General features: G+C 45.4%; 1 protein-coding gene across 2 annotated transcripts in view; it reads left to right on the top strand.

The window, feature by feature from the left end:
• The window catches only part of DSP (desmoplakin), a 42,215-nt gene extending 21,863 nt beyond the window's left edge, over positions 1–20,352 (top strand). The window contains exons 9-24 of one of the 2 annotated variants that reach the window (XM_082638088.1): positions 837–932; positions 1,261–1,386; positions 1,928–2,080; positions 3,703–3,857; positions 4,669–4,795; positions 5,572–5,773; positions 6,028–6,254; positions 6,920–7,086; positions 7,531–7,669; positions 8,201–8,394; positions 9,457–9,619; positions 10,708–10,791; positions 11,584–11,691; positions 12,280–12,378; positions 13,148–13,645; positions 16,447–20,352. In XM_082638088.1, coding sequence (XP_082494214.1) covers positions 837–932; positions 1,261–1,386; positions 1,928–2,080; positions 3,703–3,857; positions 4,669–4,795; positions 5,572–5,773; positions 6,028–6,254; positions 6,920–7,086; positions 7,531–7,669; positions 8,201–8,394; positions 9,457–9,619; positions 10,708–10,791; positions 11,584–11,691; positions 12,280–12,378; positions 13,148–13,645; positions 16,447–19,662 — 5,754 coding nt within the window. In that variant the 3' untranslated portion in view covers positions 19,663–20,352. Of the gene's footprint in view, positions 1–836; positions 933–1,260; positions 1,387–1,927; positions 2,081–3,702; positions 3,858–4,668; positions 4,796–5,571; positions 5,774–6,027; positions 6,255–6,919; positions 7,087–7,530; positions 7,670–8,200; positions 8,395–9,456; positions 9,620–10,707; positions 10,792–11,583; positions 11,692–12,279; positions 12,379–13,147; positions 15,443–16,446 lie in introns of both variants that reach the window. The other variant, XM_082638087.1, reaches the window with a different exon arrangement.
• Positions 20,353–20,761: the final 409 nt, after the last annotated feature.

Below are 20,761 nucleotides of genomic sequence, written 5' to 3'. Positions count from 1 at the left end.
ATTTCTTTGAGGCCAGTTCTTAGAACTGTGGCAGCTTATGTCATGGCTACAGTCTGGTCATCATGTAGTTCACTTCTTCCACCTGGTGTGGGTTTCAGTATCTATTAGACAGCTCACAGGATATTGTTCAGAATATTATCTATAGCCCTTGAGGAGGAACTAAAGGTCCTTGACTTTGCTTAATGAATAAACTATTGTTATTTAGTCTTGTTGGAGTGTTCCTTTGTGTCTGCATTTTCTCACTTCTCTGATTAAACTTATGCTTTGGCTAAAGTTTTTCCACAGACAAAAGGCAGGTTGAGGACATGGGGGGCAAGGACCATTGCGTCCTGCTCTGTTTCACCTTGGACCTCCGCATGGTCTAGCAGTGGTACAGGGACAGGGCTTGATGCCCCAGGGCTGTCCCTGTTCTGATTGGTCTGTTTTGATTGGTCAGTAGCCATGCCATTTGGATGAATATTTTGACTAATACTCCTAATTATATCCATTTGTTAAAGTTGTTTTTGGGTTTTTTTTCTGTTTTTTTGGCCACCCAGCTTGCAGGATCTTAGTTCCCCGACCAGGGATTGAACCTGGGGCCACGGCAGTGAAAGCGCTGAGTCCTAACCACTGGACCACCAGGGAATTCCCAAAATTGGTTTTAAAATTTAATTTCTACCATACCAAGAGTTCCCTGTGGGGAAATTCTGGTTTCAATTTTTAGAAAAAAGTTTGCTTGATTTGGAATTAGATAAAAAATGCTTTATGGTTTTCATTCAGGCTCACCTATCTATGAAATAATGGATGCCTCTCTATGGCTGAATGGTAGAGAGACAGCTGCTGTTTTCTTGTTTCAGGCATATATGGATACTCTCCAGACACAGTGGAGCTGGATTCTTCAGATCACCAAATGCATTGATGTTCATCTCAAAGAAAATGCTGCCTACTTTCAGGTTTTTATACCTAGTAATCATTTAATTGTCTTTTGGGTCTTCACAGCTTCTCTTCCGAATGTGTTTGAAAAAGCACTGAAAACAATCTTCACGCTATGGCGTGAATACTATTTATTGGTTTTTAGTTTAGAGGAGCACAGATTGGTCACCGATCATTCAAGTAGCCTCTTGCTCTCACATAAGTTAATATACTTTCTGCTCAAATTCTTTCCTTTAACCACCTATCAGATAGACTCGTAGGGAAGATAATCCTTGAAGTTGAAATACTAGGTGATGCTGCGTATTGAGTTGCTTTTAATTGACACGGGGTTACCCGCATCCTTAACAGTTTTTTGAAGAGGCCCAGTCGACGGAAGCCTACCTGAAGGGCCTCCAAGACAGCGTCAGGAAGAAGTACCTGTGTGACAAGACCATGCCCCTGCAGGGTCTGCTGGAGCAGATCAAGGTGTTGGAGGTACTGTCTCAGACCCAGGCCCTTACCCGGGAATAAAACAAATGCACCCACCGACTCAATTCAGATTATCTGCATTTGCATTGCTCTACAGAGCAACGAGTGCCCAAAGCTCAAGCAAGCATTGTCTTCATTTTCAGTGGCTTTTCTCAAAATACATTTCTTTGCACGATCAGCTGCTGTGGCACATTACTTCTGCTTCAGTAGTTATGGGTGCTCAGAACAAAACCAGAGAGAACACTGATGACTTAACGTGAAAATCCCTTCAGAAAAGCGTACTTCACATGTTGTCAGCATAGCCTTTTTGCAAAGTGATATTCTTTCCCGCCCACCTAATTCATGGCTGTGTTGCCTCTGTAGGGGCTTCTTCTGAAAGGTACCTGTGGTCCCTGCAGACGGATGAATTGGTGGCTTTTTACAGCTAATGCAGCTACAGCAGTATCTAACTTATAATGTCATGATAGCTATAGTAATGCCATCTGAAGGTCTTATCTCCCTTTCAGAGAGTATCTGTGTTCCAGTATGATTTTATTTGCAATTGCAGAAAGACTGGGAGAAAATCCTTGAAAACAAGCGCCAGGTGCAGAACTTGGTAAACAAGTCCAAGAGGATTGTGCAGCTGAAACCTCGGAACCCGGACTACAGAAGCAATAAACCCATTATTGTCAGGGCCCTCTGTGACTACAAACAGGACCAGGTGTGTACTCGGCTCGTCAGGATGCTGCCAAAGTTTTCCCTTTCTTTACCGGTGGATTTTTGTCCAGGGCAGAATTTCATTTAGGTTTCAGTGAGCACCCTAGTAAATGTCTTTCTTTTGTATACAAAGCGGCAAGCTGTTGAAAAAATGCAGTGATTTTTGTTCTGAGTTGTTTCATAGTTGCAAATAAGTAGGACAATAGTTATGTTTAAACTATTCTAATTCTATTTTAAGACTTAAGCCTTCTTTTCTTCCAATATGCAATTAGCATCTGTGATCCCTCTTTAAATTTCTGAAACTAAAAAAAAAAAGAGAAACGTGGCCATTATGTAAAGGGAATGTCATTGCGGATTTTATGCATTAAATGAGCCACATCAGATCTGTAGGTTCAGTGGTAAATACAAACATTTATGTAGAAAGATGACTTGTTTTTAGTCATTATTCATGTAATTCCCACAGCTGTATTTTCTTATAAAAATTATGGAGGACTTAAGAAATAAAAAATGTGGGCCTCCCTGGTGGCGCAGTGGTTGAGAGTCCGCCTGCCGATGCAGGGGATACGGGTTCGTGCCCCGGTCTGGGAGGATCCCATATGCCGCGGAGCGGCTGGGCCCGTGAGCCATGGCCGCTGGGCCTGCGCATCCGGAGCCTGTGCTCCGCAACGGGAGAGGCCACAGCAGTGAGAGGCCCGCATACCGCAAAAAGAAAAAAAAAAAAAAAGAAATAAAAAATGTGATGAGTTGGTAAGATGGACGTTATAAAACAATGGAGTTTATTCTACCATGCAGAAATGGTTTTAGAACTTGGGTGGAGAGAAGTAAGAAATCTAAAGGGAGATTGAAATACCTCCATGTCGAACTTGTTACATTTTAGTAGTTAAGATAGTTGGCATATTTTAAATACCCTTTTTTTTTTTTTGTGTGATATGTGGGCCTCTCACTGTTGTGGCCTCTCCCGTTGCGGAGCACAGGCTCCGGACGCGCAGGCTCAGCGGCCATGGCTCACGGGCCCAGCCGCTCCGCGGCATGTGGGATCTTCCCGGACCGGGGCACAAACCCGTGTCCCCTGCATCAGCAGGCAGACTCTCAACCACTGCGCCACCAAGGAAGCCCTAAATACCCATTTTAAGAAGCTATATAGAGTTAATTTAGAAAAGAAGCTATTTAGATGCTGGAGTTAATTTAGGAAGTTATTTTTCTGGGGGCCTGATACCAAAATTTTTTTGTTTTTATTTAACAATTTTAAGAGCAAATGAATGAGACCAGTGACTCCCACGCACTGAAATCTACGATATAAAACACAAATTCACAAAAATAGAAAAGCCAGGGGGTGAGTTTTTGCTTTACTGAAGGATTGCTCACTTCACCGGGGGACTCCCCTGGCTGTCCTCTAGAAAGTCACTCTACCTAATTTCCTTCAGACACACCTTGTAGGCTCACCTGTCTTATTTAAAGCGTCAGTCATGTTGGGTTGTGTCAAGGTCAGCTTCAGCTGAGGCAGAAAATACTAAGAGCAAAGCTGAAACAGCACATCACCACTGCTGCTGCTTCTGTTCTTGAGCAAAAAAGATAAAAATGTGGGCTCGTGGATAAAGCCAAAACACGGTGCTGCTTGCCTTGCAGAAAATCCTCCACAAAGGGGACGAGTGTATCCTGAAGGACAATAACGAACGGAGCAAGTGGCACGTGACTGGCCCGGGGGGCGTGGACATGATCGTGCCCTCCGTGGGCCTCATCATTCCTCCGCCCAACCCTCTGGCCGTGGACCTCTCAAGCAAGTACGTCTTGAACTTCCTTCTGGCCATGACATGAACGCGGGTGGGGAGAAAATAGGGCAGACGCTGATACAAGACACTTAGACACACCGCTGCCTACTGCTCTCACCGCCCCCCAGAGGGGGACCCGGTGAAGGTCCCTTTGCATTGTCTTGAGGTTTTCTGTTGCAGATACTGTGGTTATCATGGGAAGATGAAAAAGAGTGTCTGACAGTAGAGGAGCTCCTTCTGGCCATGCACTTTAAAGACGTTGTTTTGAAATTCTTCTGCCTTTTAGACCATCAGTAGTTTGGCCTGTAGCCACAAATAGAAAATGCACTTAGCATCAGCATTTGACCATCAGTAGGTGGCGCATTCATTTGACAGATTGTCCAGGGCACATTCTTCCAAACCTTTTATGATGGAAGTCTTCAGCCCGCTCAGGGTGGGGGTGAGAGTAGCCCAATGAGCCCGTGTCCAAGCTCCAGCAGGCGTTCTGTGACCCGAGACCCATTTCTCACTGTTGCCTGCACGGCGCCAGACCTCTGTCAATTAAAACGTTGTTGACAAACAACCCAACAACCACAAATTGTACTGCCTGTTTTGACCAAAATGATTCCAATGTACCGAAACCCATGTCGGTCGTTGAGGGTGTACTTTTGGGTATTAGTCTAAATCCACTGAACTGTTGAATGTTTTGCAAATGCTCCATTCACCCATTGCTCTGTTAGTCCTCCTTTGAGTTTTCTGTGCCATTGGGGGAGCGTGGCCAGCTTTCCCGTTTGCGATGAACTTGCAGAGCCGGGCTAGCATGCTTTCCCTCTGTGCCTCCTAGGATCGAGCAGTACTATGAAGCCATCCTGGCCCTGTGGAACCAGCTCTACATCAACATGAAGAGCCTGGTGTCCTGGCACTACTGCATGATCGACATCGAGAAGATCAAGACCATGACCGTCGCCAAGGTACGTCCTCAGGAACCCCCGCTGCCTGGAGGGGCCCCCCGGCTGCTCCCTGAAGTGTAGTTTCTACCAGGCAAGCCTAGCTGTGCAGCTGATGCTTTTGTGTGTCAACAAGAGAGTTGGCTGAGCCTTCCCTAGAGGTTCTAGTCCGTCCAACACAGGATGGGAGAGATTCGCACCCGGCCGGTTAAGAGACAAACAGAAGTACTAATTAAAGTTACCGGACAAGCCAGAAGTCCCTGTGGAAAAGGCATGAGGTCCTGTGATGCTCAGGGTCCCACTCTCCTTAGACGTAATGGAAAGTGAGGGCATAGTTATTGAGTGGATAGCACAGAAGTAAAAGGTGGGGTTGAATTCTTGGAAGCATTAGTTACCCTAGATCAGTGGTTTTCAGGTAGTGGCCCAAGAATCCAGGTGAGGGAGTCCTTTGGGATGACAGGGACAGCAGGGAGGAGAGGGGCAGGGAATGGGTACGTTTGGGGCTTCCCTTTACCCCTTTAACTCTTTTCAGTCAGAGCAGCTTTGCTGTGATCTGCTTGACATTTGGGGCTTCTGAGTCCTATTTCCTTTGAGGAAGAAAATTCCATAGGAAGAAGAAAATTGACAACCCACTGCTATGGTTCTTAGGCGCAAGCTCTAAATCATCAAAGACCTTTTGTGTCTTAATGGGTCTCTGAGGGGCGTTGCCTCAAGCGCCACCAGAGTAGTGCATTTCCTGGGAAGCTTTCTTGGCCACGCTCTGGGGCCAAGAAAACACTCCCCGCCTGGTTTATTTCCAGCTGAAGACCATGCGGCAGGAAGATTACATGAAGACAATCTCTGACCTTGAGTTACGTTACCAAGACTTCATCAGAGACAGCCAAGGCTCGGAGATGTTTGGAGATGAAGACAAGAGGACAATACAGACCCAGTTCACGGACGCCCAGAAACACTACCAGACGCTGGTCATACAGCTCCCCGGCTGCTCCCAGCACCAGACAGGTAGGTTTAGAGCCACCTGTAGGTTTGCAGCCACCATACATGCCGTTTTCAAAAGAAAGTATGTCGTTTGCCAAAAACTAGTTGCAGAATCACTTCTTTGAAAGATCGTACATCAAAAGTCATTGAGATGCTAGGTTTCAGAACCAAATTCAAAGGAAGTAGCGACACTTCCATGCAGCATGGATGTGTTTTTGAGGCCTTGCGCCCTTGTAGCCAAGAAGTCTCTGATTTTTGTGGTCCTAACATTTTTGCAGTAACCACAACTGAAATCACGCATCTTGGTCCCTGCCAAGCTGCCAACCATAATAAAGTAATTGAAACCAACAGAGAAAATGACAAGCAGGAAACGTTGTTGCTGATGGAGCTCCAGAAGATTCGCAGGCAGATGGAGCTCTGTGAGAGCAAAATGACCCTTAAAAACGTCCTTCTGGCAGATCAAGGGTCTGCACACCACATCACAGTGAAAATAAACGAGCTAAAGGTAGGTATCTGTTAATGTTTTGCTTGATTCTAGGTATATTTATATTGAACTGTGCAGTAGTAAAAAAGACCTCCTGGTTTAAATATTTATAGGCAAGAAACCTTCATTTTCAAGAAAAGAGGCTTTTCTTGAAATTACCTTTCTTCTTTCCCATGCTGCCGAATCTGTGGAAAGATACCAGGCTGGGGATTAAACCACCTTTGCTGTTAGCTTGTGGGCCACTCAGTCTGGCTGTAGTGTTTTTCCTTTTCTGCAATGTAGTGCTTTGTAGATTTCAAAAGTTTTCACAAACATTAATTTGGCTTCTGCCTGAAACAACCTATGATGTGGGCTAGACAGGTAGAATTATCTTACTTGTAGACAGTAAGGGGTGGGCTAAGAGCTGCAAGCCATCTGCCAAGCTGGGACTGCAGCCCAGGTGTTTCAGTGTCACGCTCAGTGATCTCTTCCGCTCAGCCAGGCCTGGGCACTGCACTGGAATCTCTGAGATATATATTCTAAGGAAGAGGGTCACAGTTACCCAGTGCTGGTAAGGCCTCCCTGATGAAGGACATGAAAGGTCAACTCTCACTGGAGTCGTTCACATTTTGTGGGCCTTTTGAGGACATGAATGACGGTGAGGAGCATACAGCTAAATCAAAAGCGTTTCCCTTCTTTTTGGACAGGGCTTAGAGAATGATTCTCAAGCAATCGCTCAAGTTCTCAACCAGCTGAAGGACATGCTAGCTAACTTCAGAGGTTCGGAAAAATATTGCTATTTGCAGAATGAGGTATTTGGATTGTTTCAGAAACTGGAAAATATCAATGGCGTTACAGACGGCTACTTAAATAGGTAAATGTGACTGACACTGACCTCAGATATTTGGCTTTTCTCAAGCTTCGTTTTGTGAGACTTCATTTGCTTTACGTGCTGGTTGCTGGAGCTCTTGCCTTATGGTTTCTCTTTTCATTGGAGCCTCACTCACGTTCTTCTGTGCTTTTGAGAGAGGGTCCTCCAGCCTAGGGCGCCAATCCCATTGTTCTGAACTCCACTGTCTCTTCCAGCCAAGGCAGCCCCTAAAGGCCAGAACTTAGAATTCTTCCATTGATGCCAGATGGAGTTCTGAGTCATGAAAGAGGGAAAAAATGTATTGCTCCATAACTTATAAAATAAGCAGAGTAAATTTTTATCTGCTTTCATATCGTTCCCTTTTATGAAGAGAGGCAAGAGCCCGAGAGAGTTTCCAAGTCTAATTATGTCGCTGACAATTTTATTTGCCTCTTTGGCCCCTGACAGCTTGTGCGTGTTGAGAGCACTCCTGCAGGCCATTCTCCAGGCAGAAGACATGCTGAAGGTTTACGAAGCCAAGCTTACTGAAGAGGAGACTGTTTGCCTGGATCTGGATAAAGTGGAAGCTTACCGCTGTGGACTGAAGGTAAGGAGAAGGGTTGAACAGCGAGCCGCCCGGTTGATGGGAAAGAATACAGGACTACCCAGTCCCCGGTGGTAGAGCTTCACTAAGTCTTCATGAGTTTGGAGGATTACTGGATTTCGTTGGCCACACGTGGTTGACATCAGCCGTTATCTCTAGAGCACTGTTGTCCAGGGCGTGTTGGCAGGACCTATGTGAGAAAGTCGTTTGTGGTGAGATTAGTCTGGGGAATGCGAGTTAAACACAGTTAAGCTGGTACTGTAGTACTTCTCAGAACCTTTAATACGTTAACAGATTTTATAATTTTTCAGGAACGGAATGGAGTGTGATATGTGGCATTTCTCAAACTAATGTACACATCGAATCCTTTTTTTTTTTTAATTTTTTTTAACCGAGTTGACGCAAGGAACTAGGTCACTGGCACAGACACAGGGAGATGCAGTCAGTAGATACATTTTCCTTGCGGTGTAGCATCAAGTGGGAATGAGGTTAATTTGTACTTTTTCTTTTTCTTTTTTTTTCCTACTGTGACAGAAAATTAAAAACGACTTGAACTTGAAGAAGTCCTTGTTGGCCACCTTGAAGACAGAACTGCAGAAAGCCCAGCACATCTACTCCCAGACCTCACAGCAGTATCCACTGTACGACCTGGACCTGGGCAAGTTCAGTGAAAAAGTCACACAGCTGACAGATCGCTGGCAAAGAATCGATAAACAGATAGACTACAGGTGTGCCAAGCTCCTCCGACACTTTCTTCCCATTTGGTTGTTCCCAAGATAATGTCACTTGAAGTCTATCACTGTAAAAAACAGTGGTTTTGTTTTGTGTGTAAGTTCAGCATCCTGGGAACTCTCTTCACGCACTGGCAGCTTTGTTGACAACAGGAAGAGAGTACATCCAGTAGCCGAGCTTGAATCAACCTGTGTCAGAGGCACTTCAGGTTCTTAGGGAAATAATGGAAGCCATTGATCAAGTTCTTTCGTGTCCTGTAAACTCCTATTATGACTGTTGGAAGGAGTAGCTCCTTTGAGGGAGCATTTTCCAAAAGTTTGTGAATATTAAATCTTACACCGAAGAAATGCCTTCCTGCAAATGAGGGTTTAAAAACATCTCCTGAATCTTGCTTATAGTTTATTTTACTAGCAGTGATTCTTAAAAACATCTCTATTGATATATAATTCACATGCTCTGTAACTCACCCGCCAAAAGTGTCCAAGTCACTGGTTTTTAGTATATTCAGAATGTGTAACCATCACCACAATCTAAGTTTAGAACACTTTCATCACCCTAAAAAAAGAAACCCCATATCCACTGGCAGGCCCTCCCCATTTCCTCCCAACCCTCCAACCCCAAACAGCCACCATTCTACTTGCTGTCTCTATAGATTTGCCAATTATTCTGGACATTTCCTATAAATAGAAAGATACAATATGTGGTCCTTTGTGAATGTTTTTTTTCACTTAACATAATGTTTTCCAGGTTTATCCATGGTGTAGCATGTGTCAGTACTTCATTTCTTTTTATGACTGTATAATATTCCATTGTATGGCTATACCACCTTTTGTTTATTCTTTCATCAACTGATGGATATTTGGGTTGTTCCCAGTTTTTGGCTATCGTGAAAAATGTTGCTACCAACATTCATGTATAATTTTTTGTGTGGATATATGTTTTCAGTTCTCTTGAGTACGTGCCAGGTGGAATTGCCGGGTCATTGGGTAACTCTGTGTTAAATACTTTTGCAGAGCAATAGTAATATTTAATAATTTTATTATCTCTGTTTGCCCCAGATTATGGGACCTGGAGAAACAAATCAAGCAACTGAGGAATTACCGTGATAACTATCAGACTTTCTGCAAATGGCTCTGTGATGCCAAACGCTGCCAGGATAACTTAGAATCCATGAAGTTTGGAGATTCCACCGTGGTCATGCGATTTTTGAATGAGCAGAAGGTATAAGGCAATTTGTCATTGCATAGATGTCACTGGGTGTAAGCTGTGTCTTCCTCTGGTTTTTGTAGCAGTACTTAGGTTTAAAATGATAAATTTTTTAAAAACTTTATTGAAGTATAGTTGATTTACAGTGTTGTGTTAGTTTCAGGTATACAACAAAGTGATTCAGTTATACATATATATACATTCTTTCTCATATTCTTTTCCATTATGGTTTATCACAGGATATTGAATATAGTTCCCTGTGCTACACACTAGGACCTTGTTGTTTGTCCATTCTGTGTATAATAGTTTACGTCTGCTAACCCCAAACCCCCAGTCCATCCTTTCCCCCTGCCACCCTTGGCAACCACAAGTCTGTTCTTGCTGTCTGTGAGTCTGTTTCTGCTTCATAGGTAAGTTCACTTGTGTCATATTTTAGATTCCACAGATAAGTGATATTATATGGTATTTGTCTTTGTCTTTCTGACTTACTGCCCTTAGTATGGTATTCTCTAGGTCCATCTATGTTGCTGCGAATGGCATTATTTCATTCTTTTTTATGGCTGAGTAGTATTCCAGCTGTGTCTATATACCACATCTTCTTTATCCGTTCATCTGTCAATGGACATTTAGGTTGTTTCCATTTCTTGGCTATTGTAAATACTGCCACTGTGAACATGGGGATGCATGTATCTTTTCATGAAATGATAAATAATTACTATTACTAGTCCATTTTGTAAATGCTTAAATAGTGTCCAAAGGAAAAGCAATTGAGATATTTACAAAGAAATGCAGTTGTGAACATGGAAATAATGTAACGACCATCATAGTAAAATATCTTTATAAATTGAGGTGATAGGACCAGAAAAGAGTGCTGGCCAGATAGTAACCTCTTAGATCATAAGAAGTTGAAGATGTTTCTTCTATTTTCTGAATAGAAAACATGCTCATCTCCTAAGGTTTAACTGTGAGACTATGGGGTCTGAACATGTAGTCATAAACTGAGGGAAAAAAAAAACAAGTAACAGTGGTTAAAGAGTGAAAAAAACATTTATTTTAAATATGTATACATTTTAACGTTTGTAAATATTTCCTTTTCTGTATAGAACTTGCACAGTGATATAAGTGGCAAACGAGACAAATCAGAAGAAGTACAAAAAATTGCCCAACTTTGTGCAAATTCAATTAAGGTATGTTCGTTTCACAAAGAATGTTGGTGTTTCATCAAGAATATTATTGGGCTTCCCTGGTGGCGCAGTGGTTGAGAGTCCGCCTGCCGATGCAGGGGACACGGGTTCGTGCCCCGATCCCGGAAGATCCCACATGCGGCGGAGCGGCTGGGCCCGCGAGCCATGGCCGCGGAGCCTGTGTGTCCGGAGCCTGTGCTCCGCAACGGGAGAGGCCACAGCAGTGAGAGGCCCGCGTACAGCAAAAAAAAAAAAAAAAAAAAAAAAAAAAAAAGAATATTATTAACCGTGTTTGCTTCGGCAGCACGTATATTAAAATGAATGATACAGAGATTATCAGGCTGCCCTTGTGCAAGGATGATGCACAAATTCATGAAGTGTTCCATACTTTTTTTATAAAAGAATATTATTAACTACATTATTTTCTGATTCACTTTAAAGATTACAAACTTCTTGAGGACAACGATTATGGTTTTTATATAATCTCTCGTGAACAAACTGTAAATGCTGTTATCCATTAGCTTGAATTGATTATACATTGGCAATACCTACAGGGATGGGCCGGCCTTCATCCTTTAGACTGGTGGTGTGTGCAGAGATCTCCATTTTGCATATAAAGTGGTGCTGCTTGGTTGAATAATGTCATATGATGCTTGGACACTAGCAGCACATGATGGCCTTTGGGGTTGGACATTAGAAGTACCGCTTGGTGATTTAAAGCTTGGGAACTGTAGCCATCAGTGACTCCTTTTAAGTCACTTAAGTATGTTTTTCTGAAACGTCATTATTCTGCAGGATTATGAACTGCAGCTGGCATCCTACACCTCAGGACTGGAAACTCTACTGAACATACCTATCAAGAGAACCATCGTTCAGTCTCCTTCTGGGATGATTCTGCAAGAGGTAATATGTCATGACCCACCTCTTAGAGCTCACCCCTTCCTCTGCATCCTCTCTTTTCCCTGTCCCCTTCCAGTCTTCCCTACCCTCCCTGAATTCATCTCTTGCTATAGGGTATCCATTCAAAAACGTTTAATAGGTTATCCTCTCTCTAGTGTAAGTCATCGGCATAATGCCTTTTAGGAAATGATCATTGAGAAGTCTGGGTCTGTTGCTCATATATTAGAATCTTTGCAGAAACTGGGCTTAAATTCTGGGTTTCGTGAGGGGGACATTTAAAGAGTGGAGAATATCCCGTCAATTTCTAAAAGACAACTTCTTTCAAAGGTGTCAGAGAACATTACCCATCAGATGGTTTAGGGGGAGCACCCTGGAGTGATGAGGATGCAGTGTAAGGTTTTTGGCCCTTTGTTTTCTTGTACTTTATTCTTTTATTGGGTTTTGGAATTAGCACAGGTGAAAGATGGGAATTCACTCTTTAAGATATAATTGCGCTATTGGATTGTTTTAGAAAACAGAATTGGTCAGCTTGCATAGGACTTCTTTTGAATGCAGTACCTTTGATGTTTCCTTGCACTTCTTTTCTCCAAGGCTGCAGATATGCATGCTCGGTACATAGAACTTCTTACAAGGTCTGGAGACTATTACAGATTCTTAAGTGAGATGCTGAAGAGTTTGGAAGATCTGAAGGTAATTTACTTTATTTCCTTGGAGGATCAAAAAAGAAAATAGAATGGAACGTAATTATTACTGCCTCGTTATAACATGAATTTGGACATACTCATTGGTAAAACTGTCTTTCCTCTAAACAGTTAGTATAATATAGTTTATTCATAAATCAGGTGTCAGTCCTTTTCTCCAGTACACTGCTCGGAATGCACTCAGGTAATATTTTCAAAATGATAGCTATTTTACCTTGCTGTAACCCCCAGTAATTTCATTTCATGTTTGGTCAAGGAATTTGCTTTCTTTCTTTCTTTGTGTTAAATTAAGAAGAACACCCAGGACTAGCTGGAATTGAATTTTCCATGTCGAGTGATTGTTTAATTTACTCCTCATTTCTAATATTCGAATTGAGTTTATATGGAAACTTACTTGATACCTGGAAATAAAGGAAACATAATTTAGGAAATCATAAGCTTTTGGTCTTGGAAGAAGTTCCCTCATTCACAGATGAGGAAGCTGAAACTCAGAGAGGGTAGATCCCTTACTAAGATCACACAAGCAGTTGACGGAAGAATTATGACAAGAATACAGATGTCTTGAATTTTTTGTCTAGTAGTTTTTGCCTTGTATCAGGGTCTACGTGTGTGCTCGTGTGTGCCTGCTTGTCTGTGTGTGTGCAGGTGTGTAACAGGAAGTGAGAAAGCACGCTGGTCTGGGGGGGAGGAAGTACCACTTCTTTCTTATGATGTGAGGCGTCTTTCTTTCAACACGCTTTCTGATTTCCCTTCCACAGCTGAAAAATACCAAGATCGAAGTTTTGGAAGAGGAGCTCAGGCTGGCCCGAGACGTCAACTCTGAAAACTGCAATAAGAACAAATTCCTGGATCAGAACCTGCAGAAATACCAGGCGGAGTGTTCCCAGTTCAAAGCAAAGCTCGTGAGCCTGGAGGAGCTGAAGAGACAGGCTGAGCTGGATGGCAAGTCAGCCAAGCAAAATCTAGACAAGTGCTACAGCCAAATCAAAGAGCTCAATGAGAAGATCACCCGGCTGACTTACGAGATTGAGCATGAAAAGCGAAGCAGAAAAACCGTGGAAGACAGGTTTGATCAACAGAAGAACGACTATGACCAGCTGCAGAAAGCGAGGCAGAGTGAGAAGGAGAGCCTTGGCTGGCAGAAGATAGAGTCTGAGAAAGCCATCAAGGAGAAGGAGTTCGAGATAGAGAGGTTGAGGGCTCTTCTGCAGGAGGAGGGTACCCGGAAGAGAGAATATGAAAATGAGCTGGCAAAGGTAAGAAACCACTATAATGAGGAAATGAGTAATTTAAGGAACAAGTACGAAACAGAGATTAACATCACAAAGACTACCATCAAGGAGATATCCACGCAAAAAGAGGATGAGTCCAAAAACTTCCAAAACAAGCTCGACAGGTTCTCGAAGGAGAATCGAGATCTGAAGGATGAGATTGTCCGGCTCACCGAAAGCATCCTGCAGACCACAGAGCAGCGGAGGCGGGCAGAAGAGGATGCCCTGCAGCAGAAGGCCTGTGGCTCCGAGATGCTGCAGAAGAAGCAGCATCTGGAAATGGAGCTGAAGCAGGTCATCCAGCAGCGCTCCGAGGACAGCGCCAGGCACAAGCAGTCCCTGGAGGAGGCTGCCAAGACCATCCAGGACAAAAACAAGGAGATCGAAAGACTCAAAGCTGAGTTTCAGGGGGAGGCCAAGCGCCGCCGGGAATATGAGAATGAACTGGCTAAGGTAAGGAACAATTATGATGAGGAAATCATTAGCTTAAAGAACCAGTTCGAGACGGAGATCAACATCACCAAGACGACCGTCCACCAGCTCACCCTGCAGAAGGAGGAGGACACCAGTGGCTACCGAGCCCAGATAGACACCCTCACCAGGGAAAACCAGAGCCTCTTGGAAGAAGTAACAAAGCTGAAGAACGCTCTAGCCCAGACCACGGAGAAACTCAGAAGGGTCGAAGAGAACGTCCAGCAGCAAAAGGCTGTGGGCTTGGAGATGTCGCAGCGGAAACAGCAGCTGGAGGTGGAGCTGAAGCAGGTCACACAGGTGCGGGTGGAAGAGAGCACACGGTACAGGCAGTCTTTGGATGATGCCGCCAAGACGATCCAGGATAAAAACAAGGAGATAGAGAGGCTAAAGCAGCTGACAGAGACGGAAGCAAAGCAACGCAAGTGTCTGGAGGACGAGAATGCCAAGTGGCAGAGGGCGCAGTGCGAGCTGCAGAAGGCCTACAGCAGCGCCACGGAGACGATCAGCAAACTGAAGGTGCAGGAACAGGAGCTGATGTGCCTGAGGACGGACTACGAGCGGGTGTCCCAGGAGAGGACCGTCAGGGACCAGGACATCGCCCGCTTCCAGAGCTCCCTGAAGGAGCTGCAGCTGCAGAAGCAGAAGGCAGAGGAGGAGCTAGTGTGGCTGAAGCAGGCGGCCTCCGAGGACTCCTGCAGGAGGAAGAAGCTAGAGGACGAGCTGGAGGCCCTGCGGGGGTCCCTGAAGGAGCAGGCAATCCAGGTCACCAGCCTGACCCAGCAGCTGGAGCAGGCGTCCGTCGTCAAACAGAGGAGCGAGGACGAGCTGCGGCAGCAGCGGGACGTGCTGGACGGCCACCTGCGGGAGAAGCAGAGGACCCAGGACGAGCTGCGCAGGCTGGCCTCCCAGGTTGAGGCCCTGCAGCGGCAGCTGCCGCAGGAGCGGGAGAATGCCAGGCAGGCGCAGCTGCGGAGCGAGCACTTCCAGAAGGCCATTGAGGACAAGAGCAGGAGCCTGAACGAGAGCAGGCTCGAAATCGAGAGGCTGCAGTCGCTGACTGAGAACCTCACCAAGGAGCACCTGCTGCTTGAGGGGGAACTGCGGAACCTCCGGCTGGAGTATGATGACCTCCGGCAGAGGCGCAGCGAGGCTGAGCACGACAAAGACGCCACCATCTCGGAGCTCCAGAGCCAGCTGCAGATCAGCAACACCCGGACCCTGGAGCTGCAGGGCCTGATTAATGATTTACAGAGAGAGAGGGAAAATTTGAGACAGGAAATTGAGAAATTCCAAAAGCAGGCGTTAGAGGTATTCACAAATATTTGATCGCTGCTTCACTTCCTCTCAACTAATTCCCTCCACGGTCCTCCCAGCTGAGCTGTGCTCTTGCTGCTGGGCTGGTTGCTTGCACACGTCTCGCTTTTCTTTTTGATGCTGTGCTGCTGTCTGTCCTAATCCGCACACGGCTTCAGGGTAATTTCAGTGCCGTTTGCCCTTCTCTTCTACCCCCACATCAAGTGCCCATCCTGTCCCTGTGTAACCCGCACTTGGCTCTGCTTTTCCAGCTTTGGCTGGGGTGTAACATCTGAGGTCACTTCCTCTCAGTGTTCCACTCTCTTTTCTAGAAGGTGGCTCTTTGTGAGCTGTGACATAACATTTGTAATTAAAGTTTTCCTAAATAAAAGCCACATTAAATGGGTTTTCTGTGCAGTTTTAAAATCACTTTCTTGCTTGCTTATGTGACTTTTCTGCATGCATTATTCTCTGCTCTTTTCATCGTGGCCCTAATATGCTTCTTTTTGTTTGACTTTTCTTCTTTAAACCCCTAATTAAAACACTTAACCTCTTTGACTTCTAATACGTTTGACTTCTGTAGACAATATTTGTGTGGGGCTGGGTGAGGGGTGTGTGTATGTCCGTAGATTTGTATTGCTTTATTAAACATGTGAGTATAGCTGTAACAGGTGAAATGTAGGTACAGCAGGTGGGATAACCTGGAATAAAACTCCCCATATCTGTTCAAACCATAATTACTATTAAGAGTAAGCCAGGTGTACAACTGCTCCTATTTCCTTCTGTGGAAAAATATAGAAAGTACAGAAGCCATTTATCAAAGTGGCAACATGTATCTACAGAACTTTTTTCAGGAACTTGTAAGATAACAAAATTAACAGTATACTCAAGGGAAAGAAAAGGGCGGATAAGTAAATATACTTTTTTTAAAAATATAGGAAAAGAAGTTAAATGATAATGGTCCTGTGATATGATCACATCATTATTTTTTCCCATTTCGTTCTTTTTTTGCATTCTAGGCATCTAATAGGATTCAGGAATCCAAGAATCAGTGCTCGCAGGTGGTGCAGGAGAGAGAGAGCCTCCTGGTGAAAATCAAAGTTCTGGAGCAAGACAAGGTCAGGCTGCAGAGGCTGGAGGATGAGCTGAATCATGCCAAAGTGACCCTCGAGGCAGAAAGCAGGGTGAAACAGCGCCTGGAGTGTGAAAAACAGCAGATCCAGAATGACCTGAACCAGTGGAAAACGCAGTGTTCCCGCAAAGAGGAGACTGTTAGGAAGGTAGAGTCCGAAAGAGAAAAGAGCGAGAGAGAGAAGAACAGCCTTAGGAGTGAGATTGAAAGACTCCAGGCGGAGATCAAGAGGATCGAGGAGAGGTGCCAGCGGAAGCTGGAGGATTCCAGCAGGGAGACCCAGTCCCAGCTGGAGACAGAGCGCTCCCGGCTTCAGAGGGAAATCGACAAACTCAAGCAGCGCCCGTATGGGTCCCACCGCGAGACCCAGACTGAGTACGAGTGGTCCGTTGACTCCTCGAAGCTGGTGTTTGACGGACTGAGGAAGAAGGTGACGGCGTTGCAGCTGTACGAGTGCCAGCTGATCGACAAAACAACCCTGGACAAACTGCTGCAGGGGAAAAAGTCAGTGGAAGAAGTTTCTTCTGAGATCCAGCCTTTCCTTCGAGCAGCAGGAGCTATCGCTGGAGCTTCCATTTCCCCTAAGGAGAAATACTCTTTGGTAGAGGCCAAGAGAAAGAAATTGATCACCCCAGAATCCACAGTCATGCTTCTGGAGGCCCAGGCAGCCACTGGTGGTATAATTGATCCCCACAGGAACGAGAAGCTGACTGTGGACAGCGCCATAGCTCGGGACCTCATCGACTTCGATGACCGCCAGCAGATATACACAGCAGAGAAAGCTGTCACTGGGTTTGATGACCCATTTTCAGGCAAGACGGTATCTGTGTACGAAGCCATCAAGAAAAATTTGATTGATCGGGAAATGGGAATGCGTCTGCTGGAAGCCCAGATTGCTTCAGGGGGTGTGGTGGACCCTGTAAACAGCGTCTTCTTGCCGAAAGATGTAGCCTTGGCTCGTGGGCTGATTGACAGAGATCTGTATCGGGCCCTGAACGATCCCCGAGACAGTCAGAAGAACTTCGTGGATCCGGTCACGAAAAAGAAGGTCGGTTACATGCAGCTGAAGGAAAGGTGCAGAATCGAACCGCACACCGGTCTGCTGCTGCTGTCAGTACAGAAGAGAAGTATGTCTTTCCAGGGAATCAGACAACCCGTGCCCATCTCCGAGCTGGTTGATTCCGGTATATTGAGACCATCCACTGTCAATGAACTGGAATCAGGTCAGATTTCTTATGATGAGGTTGGTGAGAGAATTAAGGAATTCCTTCAGGGTTCAAGCTGCATCGCAGGCATCTACAGTGAGACCACAAAACAGAAGCTTGGCATTTACGAGGCCATGAAAATTGGCTTGGTCCGACCCGGTACTGCTCTGGAGCTCCTGGAAGCGCAAGCAGCTACTGGCTTCATGGTGGATCCTGTTAAAAACTTGAGGTTACCGGTGGAGGAAGCCTACAAAAGAGGTCTGGTGGGCATCGAGTTCAAGGAGAAGCTCCTGTCTGCGGAACGAGCTGTCACCGGCTACAACGACCCTGAAACAGGAAACACCATCTCCTTGTTCCAAGCCATGAACAAGGAACTCATCGAAAAGGGCCATGGCATTCGCTTGTTGGAAGCACAGATTGCGACCGGTGGGATCATCGACCCGAAGGAAAGCCACCGCCTGCCCGTGGACATCGCGTACAAGAGGGGCTACTTCAATCAGGAGCTCAATGAGATTCTCTCGGATCCAAGCGATGATACGAAAGGATTCTTTGACCCAAACACTGAAGAAAACCTTACGTATCTGCAACTGAAAGAAAGGTGCATTAAGGATGAGGAAACGGGGCTGTGTCTTCTGCCCCTGAAAGACAAGAAGAAACAGGTGCAGACGTCACAAAAGAATACCCTCAGGAAGCGCAGAGTGGTCATAGTTGACCCGGAAACCAACAAGGAGATGTCTGTCCAGGAGGCCTACAAGAAGGGCCTCATAGATTATGAAACCTTCAGAGAACTGTGTGAGCAGGAGTGCGAGTGGGAAGAAATAACCATCACTGGATCGGACGGCTCCACCCGGGTGGTCCTGGTAGACAGGAAGACGGGCAGTCAGTATGATGTTCAAGATGCAATTGACAGGGGCCTCATTGACAGGAAGTTCTTTGACCAGTACCAGTCCGGCAGCCTCAGCCTCACTCAGTTTGCTGATATGATCTCCTTGAAGAATGGTGTCGGCAACAGCAGTGGCACCGGGTGTGGCGTCAGCGATGATGTCTTCAGCAGCTCGCGACATGAGTCCTTAAGCAAGATTTCCAGCGTCAGGAATTTAACCATAAAGAGCAGGTCTCTGTCCGAACCCCTGGAAGAATCGAGCCCCATCGCGGCCATCTTCGACACGGAAAACCTGGAGAAGATCTCCATTACAGAAGGGGTAGAGCGGGGTATCGTTGACAGCATCACTGGGCAGAGGCTGCTGGAGGCTCAGGCCTGCACGGGCGGCATCATCCACCCAACCACTGGGCAGAAGCTGCCCCTCCAGGATGCCGTCTCCCAGGGCGTGATCGACCAGGATATGGCCACCAGGCTGAAACCTGCGCAGAAAGCCTTCCTCGGCTTTGAAGGAGTGAAGGGGAAGAAGAAGATGTCGGCAGCAGAGGCAGTGAAAGAAAAGTGGCTCCCCTATGAGGCTGGCCAGCGCTTCCTGGAGTTCCAGTACCTCACGGGGGGCCTGATAGACCCCGAGGTGCAAGGGAGGATAAGCATGGAAGAAGCCATCAGAAAGGGGTACATCGACGGCCGGGCAGCGCAGAGGCTGCAAGACCCCAGCAGCTTCGGCAAGATCCTGACCTGCCCCAAAACCAAGTTGAAAATATCCTATAAGGATGCCATGAATCGCTCCATGGTGGAAGACATCACCGGCCTGCACCTTCTGGAGGCCGCCTCGGTCTCCTCCAAGGGCCTGCCCAGCCCTTATAACATGTCTTCTGCCCCAGGCTCCCGCTCCGGCTCCCGCTCCGGCTCCCGATCCGGTTCCTGCAGTGGGTCCCGGAGAGGAAGCTTCGATGCAACGGGGAATACTTCCTACACCTACACCTGCTCCTTTAGCAACAGCTCTACTGGGCACTAGTAGTCGGTTGGAAATGGTTGCTAGACCTTGGCTTTCATTTATATGAATTTTCACTTTACTAAATAATAGAAAAAGAAAACCTTGTGCTTGTAGGATAGTGATAGAACTTTCTAGGCTTAAGAAAACGTAGCCATGGGGGGAATCAAATGGTAAAGGCTGTTCTGGCTTTTTATCTTCTTAGCTTACCTGAACTAATGTCATACACTGGATGTAGTGTATAGGAAGTAGTAATCAGCTGTAAGGAAAACACAAATTGAATCTAGAGTTTGTTTCTTCTCTTCTGTCTTTAGAGTTTTGGGTGATGCTTCTTGAACTTCTTATGGCCTATAATCCAGATTTCTGTTCTTGGAGATAAAAATTAAATTGACCTTGTAGTCATCAGTCTGTGTCTCATCTAAATATTTCCATTTTCTGTTTGAGGAGAAAATTACCCTACCCCCCCCCCCCACAAAAAGAATCCCCCTCAAAGCCAAGCATTTTGGAATGAGTCTCCTTGGATTGCATGACCCATATACTCTTAAGTGTACCTGTTTGGTTTGGTATTAATTTGACTGTATGTGTATGATAGTAGCAATCTTTGCTGTTCTTTGGTCAAAGTTTTCTGTTTATTTTGCTTGTTCTTTTCTATGTACTTTCAAAGGTGTCTTTATGAAGTTTGCTATTCTGGCAATAAAGTTTTAGACATTTGAAGTTTTTGCGTTTTGATTTAATAATATGTTCATACACACAAGGGCATTTAGCAGAAGCTTTTTGTTTATTGTAAAATGTGTCTGAAACTGTTTACTAAATATCTATTAAGAAAGACCATTTAAAAACTGTTCTAGTTCTGAATTCTTGTTAGAAGTTGGTCTTCTGAAGGTAGTTTTTTCAACATTTATGTACCAGGTAGAGTCCTTGAAAGAAGCCTGTGTAAGGAGGCCAGGCAAGAGGTCAATACCCACTTCTGGCGTATTCTGGACAGTGAATACCATGGGGAGAAGTCACTGTCATACCCTTTAAAAAACATGAAGTGGCTAAGTTCCCATTTTGGGTAGCCTTAAACTACATGGTTGCATTTTTGTCCCCAAAGAGGAGGGAATTGACCTTGAATCTATGAAAC

The sequence above is a fragment of the Mesoplodon mirus genome, assembly GCF_964341445.2.
Source record: "Mesoplodon mirus genome assembly, chromosome: 12".
NCBI lineage: Eukaryota > Metazoa > Chordata > Mammalia > Artiodactyla > Ziphiidae > Mesoplodon > Mesoplodon mirus.
The sequence above is the reverse complement of the archived record's forward strand: the minus strand, read 5'-3'. Positions and strand labels throughout refer to the sequence as shown.